Consider the following 24,678-nt stretch of genomic DNA (forward strand, 5'->3'; position numbering starts at 1 on the left):
ATCAAGAGGTAGGGTCCACCAAGAGGCTCTTTATAAGAAATATAATTAGCTTGAAGAAGGTTATATGGACCAAAATCAAATATAAGAAAACGGAACTCGATGTGATAGGGAACCAGAGAGTAACAGGGATAACTAGACCAGTATTTATGGATAGGTTGAACAGATAGGCTTTAATAAATGAAGAAATATAACTAGAAATCCAGCCCAGGAGTGAGAAAGTTCAGAAACACTTAGGTAAATAGCAGGTTGCCCCCCCCAGTACAAAACTGTGAGTGTTTGCAAGACCCAAAAATACACAGTTCATTCTGGGGGAGTGAAGGGGAGGAATAGTCTTCAAAAAAAAAAAAAAAAAAAAAAAAAGAAACAGCAGAAGATATAGCTAAGAGTGTATCAGGAATTAAAACCCATATTACTCGCACCACTCTGCTTGGTTGGAACTTGTTCTGTCCGTCCTAGTTTGTATACAAACACTGGATTTGAGGGCACAGATAGCTGTCCCGAAGATATCAGGACATAGCACAGTGGTCATCTTTAATTTCCTATTAACTCAATCAGGATCCCTGTATAACTTATACTGTTGTATCATGACTGATCTTAGGTAAATTTGACTTGTTTGATTGCTGCTTATTATTGACAGATTTTATTTAAAACTGTTAGGTTGCTGGTATCAACCTAAGGAGTATAGACAATCTTGAGGAGGAATATATCTTGTCTATATCTTGAGGAGTATAGACAACTATACTGAAAATGACAATGATTCACCATGATATCCATTCTGATTTGATTACTACCTGTTTCTGTAGCTCTACACTATCTACAAAGTTGTATTTCTGTTAATCATGTTATGTACTGATAGGTTCAATTATACTTTATCTGATGATATAGCCAATTCTGTTGATGATAACAAGAAACAACACAGTGACCATGGTAGAACTCCTTATACAGCAGTTTTATATGTCTTTTTAGTTTTATGTGTCTATAGGAAAAAATTTAGTTCTGTCCTGCTTTGTTCTGTTTCTCCCTCTAATATAGAAAGGATAGAAATACATGTTAAGACTCATGCTTGCGTAAAACCTATAAACAGTTTACGAGAACTGATCTTATGACACATGATGAAATGAACAAATACTTTGAAGGAAAGAAAGGGGCACTGCAGTACCCACTGCTGATTCCAGAGTGTTATGATGTGAAATCCAGCAATATTATTAATCTTTGTTCAGAAGGATTTTAATCTAGTAAGTTTTGTTAGGTCTCAACATAAATGAAGATATGGATAAATTTGGACATGTCTAAGTGTATAGGATTGATAGCCATGTTACTTAGTTTTTGTTGGATAGTTGAACAGAACTGTTTGCAGTCTCCCTGGTTGAATTCCCATTTATACGTTCCACTTGTGTATCTTGAACAACTATTTGTGGAGGGACAATATGTATACATCAACTAGTGATTTATTACTGTTTATTTCTTTTCTTTGAAAGTGTGTACTAATTTTGCCTGTTTTCTATTTTGTTTTGTCTTTCTTTAAATAAAAAAAAAAAAAAAAAAAGAAAAAGAAAACATTCATGCTTAGTAAATTCACAAGGTCCCTGGGAGTGGATTAAGAAATGTGACATGGGGTGAGGCACTAGGAAGGGGAACATGGCGGGCATGGATACCACATCGGAGATGGTTTCTCCCTTGAGTAGGGTGGGTTGGTGTGCCAATGCACCAATATGTGTATTCATTGAGACTATTCTGTAAGTCTTAAATATCTTCATGCATTAACACTTCACAGTAAACTTTACTTCGCAGAAAGCAGATGACTCACTGGGAGAATCCCACTTTGTCTGTGACAAAGCATGGCCAGAGTGAGCCTCTTACCTGATTCCTGGAGATACCGATACACCAGAAAGTTCACCTCGTCGCTGGTTATGCTCATCTTAGCCCCACCTCGCGACGATGAGGTCTTCACGAAGTGGGAGCCACCCTCTGTTAGGAAGAAATCACAGAGAGAACACTGAAACATGGCCTGCATTTTTCTCTGCATTCTTTTCAAGGGTACTGAAAAAAATAACGAACGTCCGTTTTCTTACACACATGACAGTAATTAACATGTGGTTCATGTTCAGTTTTGCTGTAGCTCAGTGGTAAAGTGCTCACCTATCATGCATGTGCTCCTGGGCCCGATCCCCAGCACTGCAAAGAAATAAAAAACCACTTTATATCTTTATTCATCTACATAAATCTACAACTCTGTCTACATCTGTATCTGTCTCTAAGTGACAACCTGGCATAATTTATAAGACAGGAACAGACAAGGTAAAAAGCATGTTAAGAAAGCCAAATTCAGGATAACAGTGAAAACCAACAAGTGATTGTTTATTCGGGGAAAATCTACACCCTACCCCAACACACGCAGCTGCACACATGCTCAGTGTTGCTGCGAGCAGGAGGAGTAGATTAAACAAGCCATGGTGTCACTGTTCCCCCTTCAAAAATGGTCACATGGTCCTGGAGAAAGGAAGGAGTGCAGTGTCTTTCACTCAAACTTTTGATAAACCCAGTGGTCGCTTTGTGCAGAGGCAAGAGGGAAGACGGCTACAAACAAGGAGCTGAACTGTTAAGACACGTCCGCTGCCTTAATGTCCTGTCTACAGCAGACCAGGGCTTCCAGTGGCCAGCCAGAACACATGGAGCATCTGCACCTCTCCACAGAACTCTCGTGCTGGGCTGGAGATGACTTCCGGTGCTTGCATGTGAGGCTGGTGCAGAGACCATGTCTGGTTTTCCTCACAACCATGGGAGCTGGACAACCGAGCACCTGGAAGAATCAGGTCTTCTGAATGCGGTTAAACCAGAATGCATCTGTCAGCGTGGGTAACCTAGTCCAGCAGCAGCAGTGCTCAGCTGGTCAGTAGAGCGAGGAGGCCGGCAGAAGTTCACTCATTTTGGGTCCCTTCAAGGTCAGCAAACTTTTACATTTTACAATGAATGGAAGGACTGGAAGTGAGTCCTGCCTTATGTAATTCCCTCCACTTGTGTGTGGGCAGGACTCATTTCAGAGTCCTACAGAGACTATGTCAAAAGGGAGGTGGTTAGCACATCGGGTGAGGTTGACAAGTTGACCCTTCCATGGTCATCACTAAGATGATGAATCTTGCCTGTCAATCTGACTGGACCAAGAAACACTGAGGAGGATTAGGAAGGCACAGTTCTGGGTACACCTTTGTCAGTGTTTCCTTGAATGTGGAGGCACCTTCCTCTCCTCCATGATGTGAGCAATTTGGCTCCCTCATAATGCTCTGCCTCACAGTGGGCCCAGAAACAAAGCCATGGACTGGAACTGCTGAAACTGATAGCCAAGATACACCTCTCCCCTTGCAAGTGGTTTTTCTCATATACTCTGTCAGAGTGACAAAGCTAACACGATTGATTGACTGTGTAAGACTGTGTCTTAGCAGATGCGAGGGATAGCCTCTCTAGCCAACCCTGACAACACAAGCAGCCACCATGTGCCTCTGCAGGGTACCTCACTCCCCAAAACCACAAGTAGCCAACAGTTGGAACTTGAAAAACTGCCTGAGCTCCAAGTATGCAAGCAGGCAGGTTGAATGAAACCTTGCCACAGAACCCAGGCTCCTAACCCAGGGAAGTGGTAAAAGGATAATTATGCACTGTTCCAACTTGCTAAGTTTTTGCTAATTTGTTACACAGCTGCTGAAAAGTAACACATTCCACATTGGCTCATTCTACAGTTCATTTTGCAGTCATAACAAAATTTTAGTTTCCAGGTACTAGAGCTTTGCCTCTGAAAAATGCTTCTCTTCTAGCAGTTGCTGGTGAAGATGTGGACACAAAGGAACCTTCTCACATTATGGTAGGAATGTAGTCCATGTGGTCATTATGGAAACAGTATGGAGGTACTGAGAAAACAAAAACTAGAACCACTGTATGTCTCAGCACACCCACTCCAGGAAAAGAAATGAGTCCATGTGTTCCAGTGATGCCTGCACCTCCAGAATCACAGTAGCACCAAGACACTGACACAACCAGAGGGTCCATCTGCTGGTGAGTAGATGAAAAGAACATGAGACATACACACCATGGAATGCTGCTCAGCCATAAGAACATGAAGTCCTGTCAAGGGGACAGCGCAGCTGTGCCTGGAGATCGTCACATTGTGTGGACAGCCAGTTATAGTCAGACAAGCACTGGGCCTCACTTGTATGCAGACACCTCAGGAGCTGACCTCACAGATGCTGAGTGGAACAGTGGTTCCTAGCCGCTGGGCAGGACGGGAGAGGTTTGGGGATGCAACTGTGGGTGCTACTGCATAGCTGAGTGTTTACAAATAATAACCTGGCACTACACATTTCAAAAAGGTAGAAGACAAGACTGCAAATTTTCACCTTAAAAATGATGTTTGAAGAGATAATGTTTAACATGATTTAAAAATGAATGCCTGCATTGAAACATTACAAAGTATCCCTTTACTGTGGACAAGTTTTGTTTGTATCAGCTAAAAATAAAATAAAATAAAACAAAACAAAATAAAGCCAAGTGTGTTGCTAGACACCTGTAATCCCAGCAACTTGGGAAGGCAGAAAGATTGCAAGTTTGAAGTCAGCCTTGGCAACTTAGGGAGACTGTCTCAAAACAAAACAAAACGAACCCTAGAGATGTAGCTCAAATGGCAGAACAGCCTTGGGCTCAATCCCCAGTAATAGTAAAATAAATATGGTATGTAAATAAAATTAATTTTAGAGTCCTAGTGAATGCTTATCTTCTTCAGTTGAAGTTGCCCCCAGCCCGGACCCTTTGAGGGTCTCCGTGGGTTTGGCTCCTCTAGGCCCTTTGCTGTGAGAGCCAAGGGGACATTTCTGTCCTTATGCACATGTCCCAACGAAAATTTGACAGTCGATATATGTCTGCTCTGAGATTTCTGTTTGATGGCTGGGAAATTCATTCATAAGACACAGCCTTAGTAAGAAAACATTAGACCCTCAAAAAGAAGCCATGAAACCTGACAGTGTAATGAAAAATAAAATATTACTCGAGGAGAAGAAGTGAAACAACATAAAATATATATAAGAGAATGCTGGGGTCCCGAGCAGACTTTTTGGGAGCTGAGTGGCACGATACCATGAGAATGCAGCTCCCCTGGCAAATAGCTGGTATAGGGTTCTCTCTACATCCTGTACAACTGGAAACCTCTGGTTTTTGTAGGGAGTGGCTCAGAATGGCTGCTGCTGTCCTGCCCCTCCCACCTGAGGGCATTTTGTGTGTCAGCCTACATTTCCCATGATCCTCCACTTGCCTACAATGCACATGACGTAAGCACCTTCCCGCTTCAGCCTACATCTCCCATAATCCCCTCTTGTTGACATCACTTCCACTTACCTATGTGCCTACATATAACTTCCTGCTAGTTTGATAGGCCCACGGCATATGAGGAGATCCAAGCCAGCCCATCCTGTGAAGCCACATCCTCTTTGACTCTATATAAGCCATGTATACTTCCTGAATAAACGGGAATTGATTGGAACTGGTCAACTTGTCCTCGTCTCTCTTTTCTCTTGCCCAGCCCCCATCCCTGTCCCCTCTCCAAGCAAGGCCTATGGACCGATCAGCAGTTTGGGTCAAGTGGTGCCCAGCATGGGGGCTTGACCTGGCACAAGGGATACCGACGCGGGACCGTTCACGGGAGTAAATCACCGGCCGGCGTGACTGTTCTGGGACTTCGTCCCTGTGATCCGTGCAGATGGCCGCCTTACATCTCACCTGAATCACGGTAGGTGAACGAGATTGGTATGGAGCAAGCACTTAGTGAACATGAATTGTTCGTGAATGGCCTCAGGGAGGCACTCAAGATTAGAGGGATTAAGATTAAGACTAAAGACTTGCTACAGTACTTTCAGTTTATACATTCAGTGTGTCCATGGTTCCCTCTAGAGGGCACCATCGATTCAAATAGATGGAAAAGAGTAGGAGATGCTCTCAAGGACTATTATGGGGTTTTTGGCCCAGAAAAGGTCCCGGTAACCGCCTTTTCATATTGGACTTTAATCTCTGAGCTGCTGACACAGCGTCACGCAGATCCCCAGATTGCAGAGATGCTCGCTCAGGGTGAGGCTACATTATCTGCCTCCTGCAATTGTACTCCGCAACCACTGGACTTATCTAAAGTACCCAGCCCTCCCGGCTCTGTGGTTCTTGATATCCCAGAGCTTTTTCAAGATGGCGACTTGCTGCCACTTCCTTTTTCTGGAGGCCACGAGGGTACTCAAAATGGCGTGCACTGCCCCGGTACTCAAAATGGCGTGCACTGCCCTGGTACTCAAAATGGCGCCGCCATGCTCCCTCCTCCGTACTGCTCTATCTACCCTGACCTTTCCAATTGCCAGGAAGTAGATTGGTCACAATTAGTGGAAGAGGCTGCCCAATACCATTCCCCCCCGGTTGTGGCTCCCATTGCTGTTAAACTACACCCCCCCCCCCCGGTCTTCAGCGACCACCCGGCCCATCTCTTGCCCTTCTTTCATTGGAGGAACAATTTCATGATCTACAATAACAAGTTCAATTAACTAAGGATATACAAAAGAGTCACTTTAGAGCTCTAAACATTACACACAAACCCCCCTAAGATGGCAACCGTTTCCGGTCTGCCACTCCCTAAGATGGCGCCCATCTCAGGTCCGCCGCGCAGTCTTCCCACGATGATGTTCCCGGTAACAGAGACAACCTACCCTCCAAAAACAGACATCTTATGCTTGGCTGCTCCTCCCCCATATTAGGAAGGAAAAGCCATCAATTTAACCTTTAACAGTTCTTCTAGTTCATCTGCCTATGACTGGGGCAATCACCACAAGCTGACTCTCCCTGATGTCTCAGGTATAGGGACCTGTCTTGGGGACTCCAGCCATCCACCAGCACTGGTAGCATGACTCTGTGCCCAGCTTCATTCAGAGTTCAAGCCAAATAATTACCTCATTCCACCTCCAGGAACGTCTTGGGCCTGCAATTTCGGCCTCTCACCCTGTATAGCAACTATTGTTTTTAACAAGTCTACAGATTTTTGTGTTCTTGTACAGGTTCTTCCTCGCATAACATTCCACCCAGGAGACTACTACCTCCAGGCATTGCAGACCGACTATATGTATGAGAACCTGCGACACTCAACTTAGCTGTATTACTAGGGTTAGGAGTCGCAACCGGAATAGGAACAGGGAATACAGCTCTAGTGTTGGGAAATCAGCATCTAGCTCAATTACAGGCAGCAGTAGATCAAGATTTAAAAGAAATAGAAACATCTGTGATGGCTCTACAGGCGTCCCTGACATCTTTATCTGAGGTAGTCTTACAGAATAGAAGAGGGCTAGACCTCCTATTTATGAAGGAGGGTGGCTTATGTGCTGCTCTCAAGGAAGAATGTTGTTTTTATGCTGACCACTCAGGAGCTGTCAAAGAGTCCATGCCTATGCTAAGGGAATGCCTCAAAGAGAGAGAAAAAGAGCGCCTCGGACAAACCACCTTCTCCTCCATGTGGGGGGTCTTTTCCCTTACATTGCCCCTCTTGGGACACCTAGCCACCTTGCTGTTACTGCTTACTGTAGGACCTTGTATTTTTCAGAGGATTATGACACTCCTTAATAACAGGATTGACACATTTATGGCAAAGCCCATTCAGGTACATTACCATCGGTTGGAGATGGCAGAACAACAAACTTACTGGGAAAAAAACACCCACCAATTGCCCACATGATACTGTGGCCCAAATGCCCTGAGGCACTGGACAGGCATCCAGAGACAGGCAACTAGGACACATATGTTATGCCATCGGCCACCTAAGACAGGCACAGGACCAATGGCATCCTGTAGGCCCACAACGGGTAAGGCTCGATTGGGTTCATATGAGGAGTCCTTGACCCAAGACAGGCACTGTCCTCACAGGGCCTGCCATACTCCTAAAAAATATAATAAGGGAGGAGATGTAGGGAGCAGCTCAGAATGGCTGCCACTGTCCTGCCCCTCCCACCTGAGGGCATTTTGTGTGTCAGCCTACATTTCCCATGATTCTCCCCTTGCCTACAATGCACATGACGTAAGCATCTTCCCGCTTCAGCCTACATCTCCCATAATCCCCTCTTGTTGACATCACTTCCGCTTACCTATGTGCCTACATATGACTTCCTGCTAGTCTGATAGGCCCACGGCATATGAGGAGATCCAAGCCAGCCCACCCTGTGAAGCCACATCCCCTTTGACTCTATATAAGCCATGTACACTTCATGAATAAATGGGACTTGATTGGAATTGGTCAACTTGTCCTCGTCTCTCTTGCCCAGCGCTCCATCCCCGTCCCCTCTCCAGGCGAGGCCTACAGACTGATCTGCAGGTTGGATCAGGTTTTCATATCAACAGCTTGTGAGAACAAAACAGTGGAAGGGCAGGCACCTCAATGGGTAATTTCAGAGAGCTAAACAGATGCATTTGAGAAATGGCATCTATGAAACCCAATATAGACACAACACTAAGTGATTTCTGTTGTGCTTTGGGCATTTATGAAGATGGACTGTAAGGCATTCTGAGGTCCACTTTGCAGATGGTATTATTAATCCCAGCACTTGGGAGGCTGAGGCAGGAGGAGCACAAGTTTGAGGCTAGCCTGGGCTACACAGTGAGATCCTATATCGAACCAAGACAAAATAAAACAAAGCAAAAGATTAAAAGTTTGCCAGGTGTGGTGGTGCACAGTGTAATATTATCACTCTGGGAAGCTGGGATGGAGAGAATGGAGAGTTTGAGCCCAGCTTGGGCAATTTAGCAATGTAGTAAGACTGTCAAAATAAAAATAAAGGAAAGGGGACACAGCTCAGTACAAAGTCCCCAGGTTTAATCCCCATTACAAAACCCCAAATGCCCACAAGTAGGTAGAAAACAACTGTTTCACTTTTTTGTGTTAGTTGATCTCTGTGTTTCTTTCCAGCCCTAATATCCTGTTCTTGCTTGTGTCTAGATGTCCCTCAAAGCTTCCTGTGGTCACAGGTGGGGGCTTTTCCAGAGGTGGCTGGATCTAGAGTGTGTGATGTTGGAATTAAGGGTGTATGATTACTAACTCAGTCCACTTATTGGTTTGGCACCCTCCTGAAGCCTGGTAGCCTAGATCAAATATAAAAGGGGCAGAAAGAAAAAAGCTGCCAAGGTTGCTTGTACTTGCTGCTTGCTGTCTTCTATCTGCCCTGCTTTTCCATGGACTGTTTCTCCTCTGTGATGTCCCTCTACCTTGGAACCAGCCAACTAAGGACTGAAATCTCTACAAACTATGAGCCAAATAAACCTTTCCATTTTTAACTTTGAATGTTGGGCATTTTGTCTCAGCAAGAAAAGTAACTAAGGCAGCATTTGGTACCAAGAGTGGGTTTGTTGCTGTGACTATGCTTTGGAACTGGCTTGTGGGAAGAGTTGGGGAAGGTTGAGAGATGTCAGATGGAATGCCTGAGGCTGTACTTTATGGGAGTGTCTGGTCAGAGAAGACCAGAGAAATGCAGCAAGATAATTTTCACAATCTTTTAGATAATGTTTGCTGAAAACAAACACCATTGATTCACACCCTGAACTGAAGTTTAACAATTACTCTTTCCACAACCAAAGTGTTTTTATTTATTTATTTGTTTTCTTTTTCTTGGTACCAGGGATCGAACTCACAACTGCCTGCTTGCAAGGCAGGTGCTTATGCCGCTGAGCTAAATCCCCAGCCCCAACCAAAGTGTTTTTAAAGCCTTTTGTCAAGTTGGGGTGGAGTAGGGATGGGGAAACACAGAACTTTAATTTTAGTCTTACATCCCTGAGAATTTCGGGATGAGGTAGAAACAGCACAAGTGCCCCTTGCAGGTTTGGCAGTGGAAATGCTCCAAACCTGGAAATCCTAGGAAAGTAGCCAGTAGTCCCAGACCCTGCACACTATGCAGGGGAGAGGACCTTATGCCTCAGAGGATGAGAGCAATTCAATGGATCAATCCAGGAGAGCGGGGGCCCTCTTTTCTTTATGTTACAGATAAGGAGACTGAGGCACAGACATGATACTGTGTCTGCCAGGACCTTGCAAGGAATAGACAGAAAGTCTGCACCTATGACACCAGTGCCCCAGGCCTGGACCCTTGAAGGTCTCCATGAGTTTGGCTCCACTAGGCCCTTTGCTACGAGAGCCAAGAGACAGTGAATTCAGCTTGTTTTTGAGTGTTCTGAGACTGCATGTATTAGCAAAATAAATCCTGTTGTGCCTGCTATTAAATTACCACTCATACTGTGCAGCAACTCTCAGGGAAATCTCGTGGGGAAGAGAACAAAAAGGCTTGTGGGAAGGCAGGTTCACATCCCATAGGCCCATGGTCATCGCCTCGCACTGAATGTCATCCTCAGGGAATAAAAAGTGCACAGGGCACCTCGCCATAACTTTTCTGTGATTAAGGAACTGTAAGGTACAAAATTACCATGCATCTCCTAGAATCATGATTGGTGTTTGGCAGCACTAAACACATTCACATGAAAACAGATTCTCACAGGCACACAGCTCTGAAGCTATCTAATGAGCAGACAATGCAGAGGTCCAGGAGCAAAGCCCCCAAGGAGCAGGACACGGTGTTAGGAGGTGGCATCAGACCTTCAGGGAGGACAGACATGGGAGAGGGCGTTAAATGCCCGGCTTTGGTGTCCATCTGCTTTGCAGGATTGGGGATCAGGGCTTTGCACATGCTAGCTAGTGCTCCCTCTACACGGAGCTACAGGCTTGGTGTAAAGCTGAGCTCTTAACTGATGGAGCCAGGCCCATGTTGGGGAGGAGGAGACGCTAGAGACACAGGGAGGAGGGCCTGGAGCTCTGCATGTGCATTTGAAGGGGGAGGGCCGCTTTTAAGGATAGGACTGTGACTCTGCTATGAGCATCATGCTCCTGGTGAAGATGCTCCAGTACAAGGGGACAGGGTTGCCTCTGTCCTTGATGCCCAGGACGATGGTGTTGGGTGAGCACTGTGGCACTAGTTACAGCGAGGTTGGGGCAAATCAGAGCCCCAGTTTCTGCTCTGTGGAACAGAAGGTAGGAGAGCCAGCAGTGTGGGACCCAGGGGGCAGCCCGATTTCCAACTGGGGCTCTCCTACTTCCTGGTCTGAGATTGGAAGCTGAGTTAGGTGGCTGGGCTTCCTCTCCAAAAAGAGGTTCTGGGACTCAGTGTTTTTCTACTAATTTGCAGAGCAGAATACTGTACATGGCAAGTAGCCACCCTGATAGCTAATGTTCTTAGTTAGCCAGCTTTGAAAGCTCTCCTGAGCAACGTAATGGGCCCTCATATTTATTTTTTGGTGGGTGTTGATATGAATGCAGTTCAGGTTGGCCTTGAACTTACTACATAGCCCAGACTGGTCTTAAACTCGCTGTTATCCTCCTGCCTCAGCCTCCCAAGCACTGAGATTGCAGATACATTTACCATGATCGTCAGACTTTGACCCTAGGCCCATCTCGTGAGTGTTGTCACACAGGCAAGGCCTCACAGGAAGAAGCCTCACCAGGAGGGAGGCATTCTGTTTCTGTATGCACAGCTGCAAGCCTGAATCTTGGTGAACTAGTTAAGTTCCCAGAGCAACCTCCATTTCCAGCCTCCACTCCCAGAACAAAAGCGAGTTGTCCGTAAGCATATGCAGCCAGGGGAAGGGGCCATGAGGAGCTCCTTGTTCGAGCCCCAGTATTTATTTTTTCGCCTGACTCTGTTTTGATTAGCAGCATCATCAGCTGGCTTGACTGGCTGTCTTTGGAGTTGTCATGGCACAAAAAGGGAAATAACCCCCTTCCACTTCAAGGCATGGCCATGATGTCCCCTTTGTGCTGCTTACTCAAGAAACAGGAGAAGAAAATAAGCACAGGAGGCCGATGGCAGTTGGGGACTTTCCCTGCTAAAGACAAGGAACAGCAGATAAACAGTAACTTGGGGTTAGAGTCATCCAAGACTGAAGGCAAGAGAATTTCTAGCATTTCTTCTTCAAACAGCTTAATTTCAAAGTGGCAGGAGCTCCTGTTCATTGCAGATCACCTGACAAAACAGCTCAAAATCCAATCATTTTCAGGGAAAAATAAATGTTGTGTTTTACTTTATTTAATGTGTACTTGGCTTGCAATAGCCACCATTCTCTGGGAAGGCGAGGACTGTCCCCAAACAACAAAATCTCCATTGTTCTGTAATTATCTTGAAGATCGACTCCAGAGACCCCAGAGCTCCAGTGAGTGCCTGGATGATCAGAGCCTGCACCTGTGTGTCCAGCAAGAGTATAGCAGTGCCTGGAGCAGCTCTTTATGTTTCCCAAGGACTGGGGCTCCTAAGAGCTGCAGAGCAGCCTTTGGCATCCCAAGGGACATGAAAAAGTACATCTCCTTTCTGCCACCAGCCTGCCACACTCACCCAGGAGGAAGCCATGGCCCAGAGTCCTCACGCTGGTGTGGCGGCCAGAGCAGCAGGAGTCAGTTTGAAATGACCCTGGTTCTCAGCAGGGCCCTCTCTTCCGTGCTCCTTCCTGTGCTCAGCTTAAGGGCTGCCTGTGGTGTTTTCACCTGCAGGGTGGCTTCCTGCATACCTGCTTTCTCTCTAAGCTGTATCTATTCGCATTTCATAATTGGCAGCTATATGAAAACCCCACTGCTAAAGCAACACAATAAATTTTACACGGAAATCCCAGTGCACCTTCTGTAAGATCTGCATAGGAACCGCTTCGTCCAGGGAAGGAGGGAACGGGGTCATCTTGTCACTTACTCTATGTCTTTGTCCTCGAGGCTACCGAACTGTAAATAAGCCAGGATGCAGCTGACTGTCCAAAGTCAGCAGGATTAAATAAACTGTAAGAAAACACACATGGGAAATATCATGCTGCGACTCCAGTAATTTTAGAAAGCAATATATCACAGAGTACACTCTCTAGGTATGAGGCCCAAGTGCTAAATGCCTTCTACAGTTTATTTTACTCGTCTGTCACCCTGTAACACAAATGGCTGTGACTACTGTTATTGCCATTTTATAAGTTAGAGAAATGAAGAGCTAGGAGATGATGACCAAATTAAACCCCAGGGAAACAAGGATTTAAAGTGACACTGTCTGACATTAAACACTGTGATATTAAGATGTCTGCGTCAACATTTTCAAAGCTGCCGAATGGAAAGATGATAGCACCTCAAATTGGAGGGAGGGTTTTGGGTGTGTGAGTGTGTGTGTGTGTGTGTGTGTGTGTGTAACAAGCCAAAGAGAAGGCCAGCATACACTTACGGTTTGATCCCAAATACATGCATAGGGAAAGGTCAGGAAGAAATACAACAAAATATCAATAGCAGTTTTATGCTGGTTGCTTCCTTTCATATACTTATCTTCACTTATCAGTGAGCATGTGAAGATACATGTACACCTGTGTATATATGCATATACATTTTTCCCTACAGTAAGAAAAATTTTCTGAAAAAGAAAAGCTTTTTATCAGTTTTGTAGGTATATTTATCTACTTGAAGTCAAATGGTCCAAAATCAGAAATACAATCAGAGAATTGTTTTTTTCCTTACCGGATTTCAAATGTCCAGTGGCGTGTCACCATTTAAATATGTGGATAAAACAAAAGAATCAAGAGGCACAACACCCATTAAAAGAGTATTTTAAGACAGGAGAAAATGGAAAAATTAGTCTTTGAGGTGGACCATGAATGAGCTAAATTTGGTTTTGTGCACACATGTGTGTACACATGCACACAAACAGAACAAACCCTCCAAACTGCATTTATGCTTATTTCTAGGGGTGGGACTCTGCTTGACTTCCTTCTGTACGTACGTGCTTTTGTATTTTCTGTGTCTTCTAAGAATGTGGGCTGTTTCCATATTTATTAAAAGAATCCTGCTTTTCCAAGGAACACAATGCGCCACAGTTTCTAGCCACATTCTGCAGGTCAATGGCAGAGGCTCTGGTGGCGGAAAAGACATAGAGGAAGCCCAAAAAACGACTGCTTTGAAAATGCTCGACCTAGCCATTGCAAATCACTGCTGAGGAAGTTCACATCACATGAGCCAGAGTATACGCATAAGACAATTTCCCTTCCTGTTTCTTTCCTCTCTAGCCACTTAAATGAAAGTTCACATCCCTAAGATTTCAAGTTTGATGTCCAGGGTGGCCAGTCTGCTTGGATTATTGCTTTAGCACCAGCACAGGTTGCCCTGTTTTGCTACTGACTTTTGTCTTTAAGCAAAACTTCTCATGTCCACTAGATCAACAGGACAGATCTTCTAGGGAGAGAAGCCAATTTGCAGACAGACAAGCTGAATGCAGTTTCTATACACTGTGTACCAGACCCACAAACCAACTTCAGGATATCCCTTGGCTTATCAGGGAACCTCTAGAACAACAATTTTTCACCTCGGGATGCAGGAGCTAGTTTGGGCCACACACAAGTATCTCCCCTTTCTGCATTCGGTAGGATCCTAAGTAGGGTCATATACTCAGACCTGCAGCTTTCTCTGTGGACAGAAAGTCTCCCCAAGGCAGCCTAGCATCCATATAAATCTTGGTGCTATATCTGGTTTTTGTGCTTCCATCTACATGAATCACAAGGAAAACTGAAGAACAAATGAATCAATAAACACTAGAGTCCAACCATCCTCATGTTTATGCCAGCCAACACAGGCACTGAGTTTTGTAACTAAACACTCCACAGCTTAAAATTCCATAGCCATAAGCCCGGGAGAACTTAGAATGTGAGACAGAAGACCAGTGACAGTGAGCAGACTGCCTCAGCTTCCCCTTGACTTAAAATTCCATAGCCATAAGCCCGGGAGAACTTAGAATGTGAGACAGAAGACCAGCTAGTGACAGTGAGCAGACTGCCTCAGCTTCCCCTTGACCTTGGCAGCAGGAGCACCTGCTCTCTGAGGTGAGGGGCTAACCTGGGCACAGAGGATGTCAAGCAGTATCCTGGCTCTTGGCAGTGTTTGCTGCTTGCTTCGTGATGAGATAACTATATCACCAGACATTCCTAGCTATGCCCGGGGGTGGCATGGTTGCTACAGGCTTACAGGACTTCCCCAAGGTACAGGAGTCACACAGGTCCAGAGCCATTCCCCGTTGTGTGGAAGTCAGGTCACGAATGCCTTGCACAACAGACATGGCTCCCCAGATAGCTGCATGGCTTTGCAAAGTGACAACCATTCGGATGGGTAACTGTATCAGTGGGCCTCAATTGCAAACAGTTTTGGTCCTCCAGGTCAGGTCAGGGAACCCCAATCTGAGGTCAAAATCTACAAAGGCCACATGAAGGGTGCAAGGGTGTGTCTGTTCATTTGCACATGGCTTCCACTGCTTTGACGCTGGGATGCCAGGTGCGAGCATCTTCGACACAGACTGTCTGGCCCACAAAGCTTATGCTACTGCTGTAATCAGGGATTGCCAGGGAAACAATTTAATACTGGACACAGAATTTAGAGTGTTATTTATGAGGGTCACCCAAAAGTTAAACACAAGAAGTGCAGGAAATCAGTCCACACACTAAAGACCTAGAGAATCTAGCTGAGGGCCTGGATCCTACAGCAATGTCCTGCATAAGTTTAGATGAAGACCTAGAGCCCTTGACAATGCCCCTCTCCATGAGTCTAACTGGAGGCCCAGAGCCCACAACAATGCCTCATGAAAGTCTGTGCCAGCGGGATGAAGGATCTGTCCCAGTAGGCTGAGGGTTCTGCACTGGAGCCAAGAAACACAAAATAAAGACCAGGGCTCCCCTGAAAAATGCCACAGCCATCCTCATTGACAATGAGGTCCCAAGCTCCTCTGACGATGAGAACAGCCAAGTTCATATCAGGAAACCAGCATGACAAGCTTCTCCTAGAGACTGAACAGCTCACATCTTCCCGTCCAGAGCCAAGAAGTGATGCTCAATGTAAGGACTGGAGCTCCCCCAAAGTGAACCACAGCCATTCTCAGTGACAAGGTCCCAAGCTCCTCTGATGATATCAGGTTCATATCAGGGAAACCAACATGACAAGCTCCTCCAGGAGAACCAATGATTCCAAACAACAACATTTACTTAGAACCCACAATGTTACTCTTCCTTTCCAGGTCTCCTTGTTATGCTGGCAACAGTCCTCAGGTGGGCCAGTCATGCTCAGCACCACACTGATTCAGTTCAGCTGGTGTTAAGTTGACTTCGTTTTTAATCCACCACAGCTACTTAAGACTTGGCCTATCTGGAGGTCCTGAGAGTCTTCGTGTGGGAAACCTGGTCCTCAGTGTGGTACAGCTGAGGTGGGTGACCCTTAAGAGGTGCTGCCTATTGTCAGGAGGTCCCCAGACTGGGTGGGGGGTCCCCTCTGGCTTCCTGATTTTGGTGTGAGTCTCTCTGCCCTTGAGATGCACATGCCATGAGGTCGTATAGTCCAGGTGGCATCTGCCAGAGCAGGTCCTGAGCTGCTGCTTAGACCTTCAGCCTCTGTGAGCTAAGTCACCCTCTCTTCTTTGTAAGCCTCAGGTGTTTCCTTATAGCAACAAAAAACAGATTGAGACATGGAGCCCAACTGTGTCTCTCCTGTTCCACTGCAGATGTTTTTGTTTTTACACCTGAAAACAATGGCCCCTACCCTTCCAGTTAAAATCTTCCTGCCTGCTACACATAACCAGCACTTTCAAACTGAATAAGCCAAAAAGAACATTACTGTTACCTGCTAGGGATGCCTTGAAAGACAGGCACACTAAGCTCAAGCCAGGTGGTCCTGATGGCCACAGCTGTCAGCCCTTATTTTCTGACATGTGTTACTTACACGTTATTATTCCTGGCTTTCCTGCTGAGCTGCAGCTGCTGTGGAAGGTAAGTGACATAGGGCCACCTCTGGGGACAACATGGGAGAACCAGCTACATGTCCCAATGGCACAGTGACTTAACAGAGGCTGCAAAAATGCCAAAGTCGCCCATCTTCCCTCTGTCATTTTCAAAAACAATATTTACAATAGTGCTGACTGACAGGGAAGCCACTTTGGAAAGGTCTGACAGTTCCTCAAAGTGGTAAATGTGGAGTTCCCAGGGCAGGCAGCAGTAGCAGCAAATCCACCCCTGAGCACTCACCGCCAAGCATTGAAACACACCTACACACGTACACACACACACACACTCTCACACTTGAGCACGGATGTGTGGGCCAGCATTTGAGCTGACAGCAAAGGGTAACTACAACCCAGGTGATGTCTACTAGCTGATAAAAGGCTACACTGATTTCATCCCTCCACACAACAGGGTGCTCCTCTGCTGTAAAAGCTGTCACTCCAAGTCACAGAGTTAGTCGTGAAATTCTATCTGTTAAGCCGGTGTGGTGGCACACACCTGTAATCCCAGCACCCGTGAGGTTGAAGCAGGAGGATTGTTGCACCTTGCAGACCACCCTGGGCTACAAAGTGAGCCCAAGGCAGGTCTGACCTGCATAGCAAGACTCTGTTTCAAAAAACAAAAAATCTACCTGTTATAAATTTTACTTTTATTGGCAAAATTTTGCTGAAGTATGTTTTGCAAATACCTACGTCAAATAATGTCAAAATGTGGATGTATGTTTTAATGCGTTAATGCACTGTATCTGCAGTGATACCTCAGTTCAAAAACGCTTGTGTTGGAGAACAATTCAGTTTGGGAACAGAAGTGTTTAGCACAATTATGGTTCTGTTTCCAAGCTCTGCACTGGCTGACAAGTAAGACCGTGACAATCTCTCCCTCATATGAACACATCTTCCCCCAGAATCCTGGAAAAAAATTAAGTTCGTTTACCAAAAATACCTCAAGTAATAAGTCTAATTTTAATTAAATGTAAGCCTCTTGCTTAGGTCAGTTCTCCTAAAACAGTAAAACAAAGATCTCCAAAGTTCAACCTGTATGTTTTAAAATAACAAAAACTGTTATGTGGGCCTTTTTTTGAGGAGGTAGTTACTAAAAAAAAAGCATTAAAGCATGAAACAAAAATAACAAATGTAAGTAAATAAAATGACTTCCAAACTCCCATACAACAAAAGATAATGACTCCCCCTCCCAGCCTTCTTCCCCAGGGCTGACATATGCTAAGCAAGCTCTCTACCATGAGTTACACCGCCAGCCCCAAGGTATCGACTTTTCCAGAACTTCTGGGGCTATTACAGTTTTATCTGGATGTGAACTTCAACCCTTGACACCCATGCACACATAACTGTTTGCTTTGTATTCTGGAGAAGCGCTGGTGTGTCTTGGTAGATTTACACACAGTAACCCCCAGAACCCCAGAGTTAACCAGTGAGTCAGTCTGCAGTCAGACACAAAGCAGAGAATTAAGACACAGGAGCCAAATAAAATCTACATGCATGTGCCCAATTGTGATGGGTAAGGTTTCAGCTTAATTGCAACTCATACTGTTGACAAGAGAGCCTGATTTTCAGAGCTGTCATCCTCTCATGGGTAAGACTCAGACAAGTTTATGAAGCCTCGGCTAGCATCCAAAATTCTTAAAAGGTATGCAAGGTACATTCTTGCTTCAGATTTGACCACACAGCTCATCTCATGATTTTAAAACATTCTGATGTTCTCCCCTCTACCTTCAATGTCAGGAAACAGAAAGACTTGCAACTTTCTTTGGGGGGAAACACACACACACACACACACACACACACACACACACACACACAAACCAATTGCAAAACAGGTGTTTGTGAGCCAGACATGGTGGCTCATGCCTATAATCCCAGCACTCAGGAGGCTGAGGTAAGAGGATCATTGCAAGTTTGAGACCAACCTGGGCTACAAAGTGAGCTCAAGGCCAGCCTGAACTGCACAGCAAGACTCTGTCTCAAAAAAAGATTTAAAAACAAAACAAAACAAAACCAAAAACCAGGTATTGATTTTGGCAAAATCCAATTCTACTGTGGAAAATACTTTCAAACAGGAGGACCGGGATCCATGGCACGAGGCTGCTTACCGTTATGGTGACTTCATGTGTAGACCTTTGAGCCAGGGAGCGGCCAGCATCTGTTGCAGACTGCTCGAGGTGCCCGCCTGCAGGGACCAGCCTGGAGGGAGATGGAAAAGAAGACTGAAAGATCTTTATGTGCACACAGCAGCTCTCCGCAAGGAATGTCAACACTGTGTACTCCACACATGGACAAATACATATTAAAAATGAAAAAAAAAAAAAAACCATAAACGTTTGGGATGAAGCATTCAGCTCAACACCCCACCCATTCCTGTTTCTCTTTGATCTCAACTCAAATTAACGAAGTTTATTGCTCCGTACTTTCTACCTGTGTCCTTACACATCACTGCTAGGGTCATATATGCAAGGGGGAAGAAAAGGAGACAAATTAAACTAGCCAGTCAGGTGTTAGCATGCATGCAGAAATTCTGAAAGGAGTCTTGAGTTAGATAATGTTCCTGTCAGCTCTGATACTGCAAGTGCTAGTCTGTAATGATAAACTGGTGTCCATATGAGGCATCTTCGTTTGGTGACAGTGCTGCATGTAGATGATGAAACTGTACAACTTGCATGAAGACGACGTGCTTTTGTGAAACTGCATAGCAATGGAGCTGCTGTTTTGGGGTAACCCTGTTATACTGGTTGCTATACGTGCCAAAGCAACCTTAAGATCTTTTGCACGTTGGCCCTCTGAAAGGAGGCAAAGTAGAGGTGCTAACGCATCTCAAACTCCGGCTCCTTGCTGTCACACTCTGCCCTTCCATAAGGGTTCCATCTGCACTGAATTTAAGAAGCCAGCTTCCTATTTTGTAAACAGATCATCCTTTATATCCAGTTTTGTTTTCGCTTTTCCATCAGTCTAAACGCAATCCAGCCAGCCAGCATTTCCCTCACAAGATTTATTTTCTTCTTCATAAAATGGTTTCGGTTTTGAATGAATCCAGCCTCCTAGAGAGTTGGAATTACCAAAAATCATCTAAAAACACAAGTCTCAAGGCAATCGAATGCCTATGGTTTTCTGTAAACCCCTTACTCAACTGTCTTAAGTGATAATAAAACAGTGCCAGGTTTAATATAACTCAAGTCCACGAGCAAAGCCAGGAGGGAAGTTTGTTCCTTATTAGTGAATTTATATGGAACCTCATAAAGTGTTTGCAGGAAATTTGAGCAAATTATTCCTGCAGTCATGTTTATAGTTACGCCATTTAAAGAAAGGAAATGAAAGAGATTCTACAGGTAGGTAGGTTCACAGACCCCTAAATTTCATTAAGAGTACCTTAAAAAAGAAAAAGAAATCTCAAGGATATGCAAAGATAAAAGTAAATAAAATTAAAAACAAAGTAATAACCAGGGCAAGAAAAATAATGAGATTTATACAAAGTGCATCCACAGCTCTTTGAATAGAAATTAAAAGACAGAATGAAACAGGCACAAAGGAATATTGATGTTGCGTTTAAAATGAAAAAAATTTAATTATGGAAAAAATCTGCAGTGAAGATGAAACAGGGCAATATGCTTCAGAGTAAGTGGAAGTAGATAGCAAATCACTGTTTTGGGGACTTGGTTGTTAAATTACCAGGGGGAGAAAATAAGCCTTATGATGAAATTGTTAAATGCCACAAAATATCAAAATATGAGCAGATGTTGCCAAAATAAGCTCCAAATTGCTTATAAATTAAAACATTAAAATCCATAATAATTCAATAAGTAGTTAATATACAAACAGCTCTTATTACAAGCTGTTCAAAAAAAAAAAGGTTCAGAATCAGATTTCTATTTTTTTTTGGTCCAAAACAGATGGTAACTCACAAATTAGTCTTAAAATTGAAGATTATCTTTTATATATGTTGTAAAACTCTGTAAGTGTAATTAACTTATCATCTGTGTGTAATCAACACAAAAAAATGGGAATTATGACTATGGTTAATAACCTCTTTGCGGTTACACACAACATGTCAAAACCAATGAATTCACTGCTAGAAACATAAAGTTAACATGAGAGATCAAACGTCCTAATATCTGATCGTGAGTGACTTTTCCATTGTTAATACCCAAAGTAGAGCCATTGTTAATAAACTGTGCAGGCGAGGAAGCTGAGATAATGCAAAATATGTGTGCGAGATAGAAATCATCTTAACAAATGAAGTGCATTTTTTTTACTTAAAGAAAAGGAAACAAAAGAATACATGGAGATTAAAAAAAGGGTAGAAATAGTACAAACTTACAGAAAAACAAACGGTAAGAAATTGTTGGTTGATAAGTTACACATTGTCATCTTAGAAATAGCTGTTCATTTTATAGAATTAAAGTATTTAGAATGACATTCATAAAGTGACACTACAAACCCTTCTGCTCTATGATCGAACAAGAGCTCAGTAATATGGTTATTAGTCCTACACATTTCTTTTACATCTCAAAGAGGGTAAGATTAAACATATCAAAACAGAACATAGCAGTTGAAAAAACAATTTAAAGAAATACAGATTTTGTAGCAAGCCCACTGGAGATCTTCATTGTCTATCTAACTGTCTCTAGTTTCTTATTAATAGTTGTCCCCATATGAAGTGCATTTTTTACTCATCGCTAAGACTTGGTAAATGTAAAAAGGATTCTAATTTTCCAGCTGCGGTCGGCACTTGAAACAGCATAGCATGGCACAGTGAATAAATATCCTGATAAGCTCTCTTGTGTAGAGGGTGTCAGGTCCTTGTGGGTAGTTTCTAAGCTGATGAAGGAGTTTTTGCAAACAATACAAGCAGACACAGGTGGTATCATACACAGCTTCAAAGCACTAGTCCTGAGACGGTCAGAGCCAGTTCTGAGCCTTTGGAATGGGGGAATACAAAGATAAAGGAAGCTGGATTCCCTTCCTCCCGAGATCAACTTAGAGATTTTGTTACCTACCCTTTTCAGAATACTCCATTTAGGACTGTTACAGGAGAAAAAAATTGGTTTGCTTTCTTCTACCACTGTATTTTTGATGTCTAGCCTGTTTGCGGAGTAGGAATATAGAATCCCTGGGGATGACCTCCTTCCCAGCCCTCTTTTCTCCCTCACTGTATTCTGGGTTTCTTCCTGTCATATCATTCAGAGCATGCATTACACCTTTTCTACCTTATAGGAGGAAGAGCTTCATCTTGCAAAAGTTGATTTTCATTGTCAAGCATGGATACACAGTAAATAATAAACTAATGGCATACCACGTTCCAAGCCAACTAGAATATTCCACAAGCTATGTGTGTACTACCATATAAACTTCAGAATCTGCATGTCTGCCTTAATTTTGCTACAAAATGTCAGAAGGGAATGTAGCATTTTCATAGGCTATTCCAATTCTGAAGGATTTCTTTGGACAAGTGGCTTTGTTTGGTTTTGGCAATGCTGGGCACTGAACCCAGGGTCTTACACATGATAGTGTTCTACCACTAAGCATTATAAGGCCCACCTCGGGAGTCATTTTTATTAGCATTATTTATTTTTTTACAGTACTTGGCATTGAACCCATGGCCTTCACAGTGAGTTTGTCTTTTAAGATAGGTTTTACTAAGTTGCTAAATTGCCCGAGCTAGGCTTAGACTTGAAATCTTCCTGCCTCAGCCTCCTACACTGCTAGGAGTACAGGTGCGTATCACCATACCTGAATCTTTTGTTAGCATCTTTGAAGATGATTTTGGGGGAAACTCAGAGATACCAAGAGATAATAAATATATGAAATGATGATCCAAGGTGATAATCAATTTTTTAATGCGTTTTCCACTCTTAAAAAAGCATTTTCCTTAACATACCGTCATTTTTTTTTTTGAAATTATATTCTTTGCCTGTGAGGAAAGCATTCACCATTTAAAGACTTTAGAAACTGTGTCAAATTCAAAATCTTTTCAACACTCCAGAAGGAAATCCTAAGCAACGAAGAATATCACACACAGGATTCAATCCACCTTTGACCTGTCCCTGCAAACTTGGTAGTTATTTTTTCTTTGTTTTCAGTTGGGGTAAAACATCACTTAACACAAAATTAATCTGGTGGCAATCTGTATACTCCAGTGTGATAGGAGCTACCACCTATGTCAGGTTCCAACATAGTCTCATCATTCCACTGAGAATCAAACTCACGACCTTGTCAGGCAGGCGCTTGTGCCCTGGAAGATTCTCTATTCTTTTTTTTTTTGTGGTACCAAACTCAGGACCTTGCACTTGCCAGGCAGGTACTTATGCCACTGAGCTAAATCCCCAAGCCCAATTCTCTATTAATAAATCGATCCCCACTACCCCTTTACCAGATATGGCCACTGCCTGTCCGATTTCTATCTCTGTGGACGTACCTCATCAGGACAGTTCCTGTAAGTATAAATTATACAATATGTGCGAGGCCTCTTGTATCTAATTTCTTTCTGTTTTCGGGTTCCCACTGGTAGAGTGGATCAGCATTTCACTCCTTTACCAGCCCACTATTCCACTGCACAGGTGGTGGGCATTGGCTATGTGCATAATGGTGTCAGGAGCCTTTGTGTACAAGAGTACATTTGAGTGTCTATTTTCTTTTTTTTTTTTTGTCTTTTTTGAGACAGGGTCTCTATGCAGTTCAGGCTGGCCTTAAACTCACTTTGTAGCCCAGGCTGGTCTCGAACTTGAAACGATCCACTTGCCTCAGCCTTGCGAGTACTGGGATTACAGGTGTGAGCCACCACGCCCAAATGTCTATTTGCCATTCCTTTGGGTACCTACTTAGTACCCCAAGGGTATTGTTATGGATTAAAAACTGGTGGTCAACTTAACACCAACTGAACTGAATCAGCTTTGTGTTGGGTGTAGATGGCCCATCTGAGGCCATCTACCTGTGCTTGTTTGGAGTTGTTGATTCTCCTGGAGGAGCTTGTCCTGTTGGCTTCCTTGATATGAACTTGGCTGTTATCACATTAGAGGAGCTTGGGACCTTGTCACTGATGATGGCTATGGTTCACTTTGTGGGAGCTCTGTCCTTACTTTACCACTTCCTGGCTCCGGAGGGGAAGATGTTTGCTATTTAATCTCCAGGAGAAGCTTGTTAGGCTGGCTTCCTGATATGAACCTGACTATTCTCATTGTTGGAGGAGCTCAGAACCTCGTTGTCACTAAGGATGACTGTGGTACTTTTTGAGGGAGCTCTGGTCCTTGAAGCATCACTTCCTGGCTCCTTTGCAGGACCCTCAGCCTACTGGTACAGATCCTGCATCCCACTGGCACAGAATTTCTAGCTTCCACTGCTGACCTTGGGGCTTTCCCACAATAAATACATGAAACAGACTTGCCGGAGTCATTGTTGTGGGCTGTAGGCCTCCACCTGGACTCATGTTGGATATTGCCATGGGATCCAGGCCCTCGACTGGATTTTCTAGGTCTTTAGTGTTGTGGACAGATTTCCTGCACCTTCTTGTATTTAACTCTCGGTGACCATCATAAAATAATAATATAAATTCTATATGTAATTGTTCTCCTTGCAACCCCTGACTACAATAGGTATATAATTTTTGCCATGCTTTAGATGAACCTACTCCTCCCCAAGAATGAAAGATGCGAACAGGAAAGGTAAAGGAAAGCCAAGCTGGCATGAGCTGGGACGTAGGGAGAGAGAGCAGATGGCATGGTTCCAGCTGACAAGATATACAACAAAGGGGGTGACTGTGCAAGCAGGAGCCAGGGACCTGGCAGCATACAAACCACCGCTGGCAAATGAGCAC

General features: G+C 44.0%; 1 protein-coding gene across 10 annotated transcripts in view; it reads right to left on the reverse strand.

Moving 5' to 3' along the window:
- The window catches only part of LOC100734681 (transducin beta like 1 X-linked), a 201,885-nt gene that overhangs the window by 49,874 nt on the left and 127,333 nt on the right, over positions 1-24,678 (reverse strand). For 5 of the 10 annotated variants that reach the window (XM_013144435.3, XM_023561903.2, XM_063243116.1 and 2 more), the window contains exons 3-6: positions 18,968-19,058; positions 12,774-12,856; positions 2,140-2,175; positions 1,861-1,968 (exon numbers count right to left, since the gene is read on the reverse strand). In XM_013144435.3, coding sequence (XP_012999889.1) covers positions 1,861-1,968; positions 2,140-2,175; position 12,774 — 145 coding nt within the window. In that variant the 5' untranslated portion in view covers positions 12,775-12,856; positions 18,968-19,058. The remainder of the gene's footprint in view (positions 1-1,860; positions 1,969-2,139; positions 2,176-12,773; positions 12,857-18,967; positions 19,059-24,678) is intronic. The other 5 variants (XM_005000289.4, XM_063243113.1, XM_063243112.1 and 2 more) reach the window with 3 other exon arrangements.

The sequence above is a fragment of the Cavia porcellus genome, unplaced genomic scaffold (assembly GCF_034190915.1).
Source record: "Cavia porcellus strain 051 isolate PalLab524CR breed Dunkin Hartley unplaced genomic scaffold, mCavPor4.1 scaffold_33, whole genome shotgun sequence".
In the NCBI taxonomy this organism is placed as follows: domain Eukaryota; kingdom Metazoa; phylum Chordata; class Mammalia; order Rodentia; family Caviidae; genus Cavia; species Cavia porcellus.